General features: G+C 49.5%; 1 protein-coding gene across 3 annotated transcripts; it reads left to right on the forward strand.

The window, feature by feature from the left end:
* The first annotated feature begins 1,250 nt into the window (after window positions 1-1,250).
* On the forward strand, window positions 1,251-8,359 carry LRATD2 (LRAT domain containing 2). 3 transcript variants are annotated; one of them, XM_066626008.1, is made up of 2 exons: window positions 1,251-1,605; window positions 7,418-8,359. In XM_066626008.1, the coding sequence occupies exon 2, from the start codon at window positions 7,423-7,425 to the stop codon at window positions 8,317-8,319; it is 897 nt and encodes a 298-aa protein (XP_066482105.1). In that variant the 5' UTR covers window positions 1,251-1,605; window positions 7,418-7,422; the 3' UTR covers window positions 8,320-8,359. The 3 variants fall into 3 exon arrangements, with proteins under 3 accessions (XP_066482105.1, XP_066482108.1, XP_066482106.1); XM_066626011.1 differs by having other exon boundaries at window positions 7,421-8,359; XM_066626009.1 differs by lacking the exon at window positions 1,251-1,605 and adding an exon at window positions 6,020-6,077 and having other exon boundaries at window positions 7,421-8,359.
* Window positions 8,360-8,782: the final 423 nt, after the last annotated feature.

The following is an 8,782-nucleotide window of genomic DNA, read 5'->3' on the forward strand; positions in this document are numbered from 1 at the left end:
GAACTGAATGCTAGTCCACCCGAGTTTCTGCCGCAGTAAATCTGTTCATCTGTTTGACTACCAATGAACATAGGCAGAGTGTCTCTCCTCCACCAAGCAAGTGCAGGTTACATCCATCCCCTCCTGCCAAGATACCCTCCCCTCCTCTGTAATACCTTGAATTACAGAGCAGGGACTGAGAGGCAAATGGTACAACTCCCCTATTGGCATCTCTCTTCCTAGAAATTAAGCACAGCCCTCACACCTCCTCCTTGACAGCATTCTGGGTACACAATCCCAAAAGAAATTCTTGAAATATCAACAGCTCACTCCCATGTCTCTCTGCTTAACCTTATGGCACTCCTGAGCAGAGCTGCTGAGGTTGCCAACTGACCAGAGAACACGGCAGCTTCACCTGCAGAATCCAGCAGCAGGCAACACTTTTTACAGCACACAGATGAACAGCCTCTGAGAAAAGGCATAGCTACAGTGGTTTCTTGGAAAGTTGACAAATAGGGTTGCACAACAAAAACAACAACAAAAAGTGCTGTTTTTTTTTTTTTTTTTGCCTGTATCAGCAGCTTGATCTATGGACCCCAGTAGAAGAAGCTCTGTGCCCACGATCTGAAGATTCCGCTCATCCACAGATTAAGCTGCTTTCCAAGGCAGAGGAGCAGGAGATGCCTGGGATAAGTTGGCAACCCCAGCACCTGCTCATTCACTCGGCTGTCCTGTGGCTTGTCTGCATCAGTAGCTATCCATGGACACCAGCAGAGCAAACTGTGTCAATGATCTGAAGATTCCCCCCATTGACAGACCAAGCTGCTTTCCAAGGCAGAGGAGCACGAGATGTCTCAGATAAGTTGGCAACCCCAGCACCCTCTCACAGGCCTAGCTGTCCTGTGGCTTGCCTGTATCAACAGCCTGGTCTAAGGACACCAGCAGAGGAAGCAGTGTCGACGATCTGAATATTCCCTCCCCCATCCACAGAATCTCTCCCCCGATCCACAGAATGCTTTCCAAGGCAGAGGAGCAGAGGCTGCCTGGGATAAGTTGGCAACCCCAGCACCCTGGCGTGCCCTGTTGCTGGCCCGCGGCACCTCCCTCCTCGGCAAAGGCGGCTCTAACTCCTCCTCCGCGCTGCCCGCCCCCAAATCTAAGCTGCCTCCACTGGGTGCGCGCTGGCGACCGAGGAGGAGGAAGAGGAGGAGGAAGCAGGAGCAGAGAAGTGCCGGGCTGCACCAGAACGTGTGAACGCGGCGAGGAGCGGGAGCCCAGCCCAGCCTCCCCCTAGGAGGGACCGCGGCTGCCGCTGCCAGCGCTGGGTCTGAGCCCGGATCGGGACCCTGCGCGCCCCCCAGGCGCCTGTTGCTCTGGCCGGCTGGAGCGCGGAGCGGTGCCGGGGAGCAGGACCGGGCGAACCCCCCGCTCTGCCGGGCTCTCCCAGCGGCTGCCTGGTAAGTTTCCAGCAGCGCCTTCGCCTCGCCGCCAGCATCAGCCGCTCAGGTGCAGCCGCAGGAGGAGGAGGAGCGGGGCAAGGTATGGGGAGAGGATCAGGTGACGGCAGCCAGGCGCACCTGGCCTGATCTCCGGCTTGCTTGTTCTTCCGCGGAGGCAGCTGGCCAGGTGAGTGACTGGGGGGGCCTGCGCCCTCTTCTCTCTCTCCACCCCCCAAAGAAAGAAAGAAGGACTTCCCCTGCAGCACCCAAGGGAGACTCTGGTGGAGCTGGGCGGGGGAGAAAGGGAGTCGTCGGTCCCGGAGTCCCCAGAGAAATGGACTCTGTTGGGTGGGGGAGAGGAGGAGGGGCTACAATGGGGAGGCTCCCTGCTAAACTTAGTGCCTTGTACCCCCCCTCTAGCTATGCTACCGGGAAGTCCCCCAGAAAAGGACTGTTTGGGGTGGGGTAGAAGAGGGGCTGCAATGGGGAGGTTCCCTACAAAACTTAGTGCTTTGCACCCTCTCTCTAGTTATGATACTAGGGAGTCCCCTGAGAAAAGGACTCTGTTGGGGGTGGGGGGAGAGGAGGAGGGGCTACAACTTTGCAATAGCCACACTCTGCCCTTAAAAAGTCAGTGTCCAAAAGGTAAAAATTTGGCAGGCTGGTGTAGTTCAGGAGTTGGACCTGGAAGGTCCCAGGTTCAAATCTCCTTTCAGCCATGAAGGATCCTGAGTTGTTGTTTTTTTCTCTCTCTCTCTCTGCCTCACCTACCTTACAGGGTTGTTGTGAGGACAAAAGGAGGGGAGGAGCTATCTACTACACTGCCCTGAGCTATTTGGAGGAAGGGCAGTGTAAAAATGTGAAAAATAAAGTTGGCTGGGACACGGAGTAACTTTGAGGCTGGCTTCTTCTGGCTTTCAAAATCCATTCAGGGTTTCCATTCTGAAATCCATTCAGCTCTTGATCCCACGTACTGTGACTTGGCTGGTGCCCCCCCAGGAGTGAGAAGTTCCAGGAGCTCAGGCTTCCTTTGGAGGAGGAATTGCTGGAAGCTTTTAATGTCCTTGTACTGTTTGTTTTATTTACCAAGTGTCCTGGCTCAAGCATTGGAAGGAGAAGGTTTCCTGTTCTACAAGGACGTGAGTCTTTGCTCAGCACGTCTGCCCTAACTAATTGCCAGATCTCTGCTTCTGTTCCAGTCTCTCCCCATCAGATCCTATTTTTGTGTCTTCCAGACTCTCCAGCACATGCTAGCTTTGTCTTTCTCACTGAATTAGAGAGGGGGGAGGCTTAGCCACTCCTCCCAGCTAGATTGACTTGAGGGCCCCGAATGGGGGTTCTTGGGCCACTAATACTTGTTATCCCTCTTCTGGCCATTCCAGGCTACTGACTAAGCACTGCCTCCAGGCTTCACCTGGTCCCAAACTCATTCACAACATCCAATCTCAAACTGCATACTTACCTGGGAGGCACTTACTTCTGAGAAGATGTAAACAAAAGTTTTTGATCAGGTCTTAGTTCTTATTTATTTTCCTTCCCATGTGGCAAGGATAATGTTACTTTCCAGGTTTTTAAGGAGTTGGGCCATCAGCAACAAAGCATCTGCTCTTGGTGAGATTCTGAGCCTGTTTAGTTAGGAATGGGACCCTGCTAAAGGGACTCTGACTCTCTGCAAAAGGCACTTAGGAATTCTGCTTCAGTGGGCTACTACCAGCTTGCAATAAGAGGATAAAAGTAGCCTACCTTACGATGTTGTTAGAGGGAAAGCTGAGATAATGCATTTTTTAAAGTGCTTTTAACACCTACGACACATTGGAAATGGTAGCTGTCATTGTTTCTATTTCTTTTAAGAGCTTGTATATCACAAATTAAAAAAAAAAATCAGGGCAACTTGCAGGTTACCAAGGGTCTTACTGCTAAGTAAATGAACCGCCATCATGCTCATTTATTCCCCCCCCCCAAGCACCTAGCTGGCTGTTGTGAGGAATACTGGGCTAGGTGAGTACTTGGCCTGGTCCAGCAGAGTGCTCCTTATGTTCCTGCTGGTGACAGGGGTGACCCTTGAACTTCTTAACAGAAGAACAGCCCCACTGGATCAGGCCATAGGCCCATCTAGTCCAGCTTCCTGTCTCTCACAGCGGCCCACCAAATGCACCAGGGAGCACACCAGATAACAAGCGACTTGCATCCTGGTGCCCTCCCTTTTATCTGGCATTCTGACATAGCCCATTTCTAAAATCAGGAGGTTGCAAATACACATCATGGCTTGTAACCCATAATGGATTTTTCCTCCAGGAAATCCCCCTTGAAAATCCCCCTCTAATCAATGATGTTGCAAAAGAATTGTTTGCATCAGTTCCACATGGCCTTATTGCATAATGCAGTGTATTGACAGATATGAATGTTAAACTGCATGTTGACCTTGTGCAACAGGCTCCAAAGCATGTTTACTCAGAAGTAAGGCCTCCTTTGAGCACTTAGGACTGTTGGCATGCACTTGTATCCTGGCTCTAGTCTAGCCTATGAGCTGGGCCTCTGAAGCCTCCAGTCACACTACCAGGCTTCCCTAGATGTCTGAGCCCTTGAAAGAATATGATCAAGTTGATAAACATGGCCAGAGGTGCTGAATGGCGCTCTCTATAGTCAGACATACCAATTTGTATGACAAGTTTAAGGTACAATCACAGAGTGAACATTTGTGTAATTCTGTCCTATGAGGGAGGCTGGCTGGGGAGAAGTGCATTTATGAAATAGGAAAACAATGCTTAAATGTTTACTTTGGCTCTTTTTGGGGGAGTTTGTGCCTGTGGATTTTGTGGGAATAGCAAGCAAGTGGTGGCCCCCTAAGTGCTGGTGATGGTATTTTGCATCATCCCAAGATTTTTTTTTTAATTGCTCATTTTTATCCCTGGTTACCTTTGACTCTATGCCTCTTCTCGCTAAATTTGTATTGTAGTTTCCTTGGGGCAGAGGCTTATCATTCACTCCTGTTCTGTGAAAAAAGCCACGTTCTGAAAAAGTGGCACGTACATGCAGGATTCGTCATGTACGATAATAAGCTAAAATAAGGGCTCTGGGCAACTTCCGTGCCTTAGGGCACAATCCTAACCAGGTCTACTCAGAAGTAAGTTCTATTTTGTTTCATGGGGCTTACTCTCAGGAAAGTGTGGTTAGGATTGCAGCCTAAAGAGAATTACTAGGGACTGGATGGATGTGGGGGGTGGGAGAGAATCTGTTGGCAGTTACTTTGAGCAACTTAGTACCCTTAGCAGTTACTTTGAGTACCCTTAGCAGGTGCCAGAGTAGTCAGGATTGCATCTGTTGTCTGGTCCAGGAACTGGCCAAGGATAGATGGTGATCCACTTTAGAACTTTGGGAGACTTGCTGGAGGCTGGCAAGGGTTTTTAGTACCTGATAGTTTAAGGACAACCAGCAATGCTGAAAGTGAAACTGCTCTCTTGTTATGACTGGCTGTGTGCTAATTGCTTATTTCTCAGCCTCAGAGTTCCTTGCCCATAAAATGTGAATACTGATGGCTTGTCTTCACCAGGTCTTTGTTTAGCTCTGCAGGCTGGACTTAACAGCTTTCTGTTTCTTCATTAGAATTCCCAATCTGTTGCAGGTTAAGGCCAAACTATGAGTTGTATTAAATGCTGCCCTTTGGGCCTGCATATTTGTGGGTTTCTTTTTTCTCTCTTTTTTTTTAAGTTAATATAACCATGCATGGGGGGATGGGACCCAATCCTCCTTGGGTCCATGGCATGCAGGAAGAAGGTCTCCAAGCTTTTTGCCTTACAGTTCTGGAGGTGCTATTTGCAAGGGACACTTGTGTGAGGAAAGTTTCTAATATCCTTTGCCAGGATCCCCCAGACTGCACCCCTCCAGTGGTTGCTGTTTTACTAAAAAGCAAAAAATGCAGGGCCGGATTGATGCATTCAATGTAACATGTAGCTCAGATGTGGCTTTGAGCTTGTGTATATGCAAGTCAGTCTAGTCTCTGCTGCAGAAAGTAATGGCGGAGGGCAGAGGCAGTTTTGGCAGAGACTAAAACTCCAGTTTTGGTCCTGGTTAGTGGAGTGCTGGGTACTAGGGGGGAAAAGAGAGTCAATCCCACAAGCCTAAAGTCTGCCTGCCCCATCCAGTCCTTTCTGTTCCTGTTATAACCAACCCCCACGTTCCTGTTGTGCCTCTGCTTTGCAAAGCTCTTATCATTTTACTTACCTCTATGCTTTTCCACCATCTCCCCCCACAAGGTACTTGCTGTAGTGTTTGTCTTGCTGCAGCTGGAGCCTGGCTGTTGATCATTTCTTCCCACCAGCCCCAGCTGGGGCTCCTTTGTACTCTCTCCTCATCTGCTTTGCTCTAGAGCTACTCCTCTCATTCCTCATTCGATTTCCTTGTACCACATCTCTCTATACTCTGCTTGCAGAACTGAACTACTGGTACGTCTCGGTGCCATAGGCCTGTCTCTGTGTTGTGCATTTCCAGGATGATTTCCTTCACCGTCCCTTGATCTTTCAACTCTCGTCCCCTGGCGTTCGCCTCTCTTATTCTGGCCTATGCATTATTCACTCTCTTTTCAGGATGAGTGTGAGACTTTGTTTCCAGATCAAGCGAAAAGGGGGGAACATCAGCCACCTGCGTGCTGTGTGCACAGAGGTGAAGTACCTGCTTTGTATGCAGAAGGCCAGGAAAGACCCCTGCCTGAAACCCTGTGGAGTTACTGCCAGTCAGCGTAGATGTATTGGGCTAGGTGGCCAAATGGTCTGAGGCGGTTTTGTGCGTTCAGCAGAAGAGAGAGCCTCTCCGCGATGAACCCTTCTTAGAGCAGAACTGTGAGTCGGAAAGTTCAGTCCAGAAACTCATTAGCTGGTCCCAGGCAAACCATGATCTCCAAACTTGAGGTTCCATCTGCTGGATGGGGAGGCAATAATACTGGCCTACCTTACAGAGGTGTTGTAATGCGAGAGGCACTTTGAATAGTCCAAAGTGCTGTCTTGTTGGCTAAGCAAATGGGTGGTCTGAAGGTCACTGTGGGCATAATCCTAACCCACTTTCCAGCACCGACATAAGGGCAATGCAGCTCCTAGATAAGGGAGCAAACATTCCCTTACTCTGAGGAGGCCTCCGTGAGTGCCACCCAACTGCAGGATGGAGCACACGTCCCATTGGCACAGCTATGCCAGTGCTGGAAAGTTGGTTGGGATTTGGACCTGTGTTTCTCTCCAGAACTGTCATCCCCACCACTGGTGAATCTTACAACATCTGACTGTGACGTATCTTATCCCAGACTAGCAGAGACGTGTGTTGGGCATGTCTGTCTTTCCAGGAGCCCTGGCTAAAGGATGTGTTGCATGTTATCATGCTCTCTACTTTGCTGAATGAAAAGTACAGTAACTATGAGAGTTTGGTTTTGCGTACACAATCCATTGAGAACATAAGAACAGCCCCACTGGATCAGGCCATAGGCCCATCTAGTCCAGCTTCCTGTATCTCGCAGCGGCCCACCAAATGCCCCAGGGAGCACACCAGATAACAAGAGACCTCATCCTGGTGCCCTCCCTTTTGAGGAAGCTGCTTAAACAGCTTGCTATTTTACTGCTCAAAATTTCCCCAGATGTTTTTGGAGAAGATATTGTGATGGAAAACAGGCTCATGAGGAAATGGTGGAGCTGCTTCTTTTCCCTATCCTGCTGACTTGCTGAAGACTACAGGCTCCCACAGCTGCTATTTGATCAGGAAAAAAAAGTTAGGCTGGATGCCATTGGGTACAATATTTAGTTTGGTTCTTAGTGAGACTTTCAAGTCTTTTAACTCACATACCTGAGATACTAATTGCTTTATTTGGATAAATGGGCAAGTTGATTCTGTTTTGCAGGTGGCAACTATAAGAGTGTCTTAAAAACTGCAAGGGATGACAAGATGAGTGCTGGGGAGTTCTCTGCAGATCCTTTTTGCTGCCTGCCCTTGTCCTAATGCCTTTATTGGTTTTTCTTCAGCAGGTATGGGGAACCAAGTAGAGAAACTGACCCATTTAAACTACAAGGAAGTTCCCACGACAGACCCAACAGGCATGGACAGAGATGAAGGGCCCAGGATTGGGGTCTCCTATATATTTTCCAATGACGACGATGATGTGGAACCACAGCAAGACTTGGGGGTGTCTGATCTTGGTGGCGACCACCCTGCATCACAGCCATATGACCCCCGGCTGCACGAAGTGGAATGTTCAGTCTTTTACCGTGATGAGTGTATTTATCAGAAAAGCTTTTCTGGGGATGATACGTTGCCCTTTGAGGTGGATGGAAGTGGAGGAAGCCATTTAGCCACTTATACACCAGAAAATCTGTTGAACAGGTGCAAGCCTGGTGACCTGGTGGAGTTTGTGTGCCAGGCCCAGTATCCCCACTGGGTGGTCTACGTTGGGGATTTTCAGGTGGTGCATCTACATAGGTTGGAAGTAGTGAACAGCTTTCTGACGGATGCCAGCCAGGGCAGGAGGGGACGCATCGCAAACCAGTTGTACCATTACAAACCACTAAGCCCGGCCACTGTGGTGCGGAACGCCCTGGATCAGGTTGGTTGCAAGGACCGGGATCTCAGTTGGAGGAACTCCGAGTGCTTTGCAGCCTGGTGCCGTTACGGCAAGCGAGAGTTCAAAATCGGCGGCGAACTCCGTATAGGTAAGCAGCCCTACCGGTTGCGGATCCGGCTGGGAGACAAACGTAGCCATACATTGGAGTTCCAGAGCCTGGAGGATCTCATTATGGAGAAGAGAAGGAATGACCAGATAGGGTGGGCAGCTGTCATCCAAGAACTTTCCAGCCATCTGCAGGTGACTGAAGCAGAAGAAGATGATGATAATGATGGTGATGCAGGTGCCCAGACTGCCGCCGAGTAGCACAGCCGGTTCTTGCGCAGCCGGGCTGCTTTGCCTGGGTGACGGGGATTAAAACTGAAGGCTGCGAAATTGATCTGTTATAAGCCCTTTGGGCTGCTACAGTACAGCTTCACTCCAATCACATGTGAAGGGGGAAAGCTGATTAAGTGTCAGTGCTTTAGCACTTAACTCCTTCGGTGCTTGGTAGAGCCAGCAATTTTTTTTTTCAGAGGGTTAAAAAGTAAAGCTCAGGGAGATCTCCCCTTCCTCTTGGTTATGTCTGCATAACTCTCCCTCCCAGGTTCCATTGCCCTTCCTTCTGCTTAATTTCTACTTCTTTAAATTGGATGGAGCCTAGCAACTCACAATGACAGGCTTAAATGGCCTAGCTGGGAAGTTTCCCTTTGTGGTTTTTCTTTACCTCCTAGTTTGCATTGGTATTTCTGGAATCTGTTTACTGGCTGTGACCTCGGTGGGGACTATT

This window comes from Tiliqua scincoides, chromosome 4, assembly GCF_035046505.1.
Source record: "Tiliqua scincoides isolate rTilSci1 chromosome 4, rTilSci1.hap2, whole genome shotgun sequence".
In the NCBI taxonomy this organism is placed as follows: Eukaryota; Metazoa; Chordata; class Lepidosauria; order Squamata; family Scincidae; genus Tiliqua; species Tiliqua scincoides.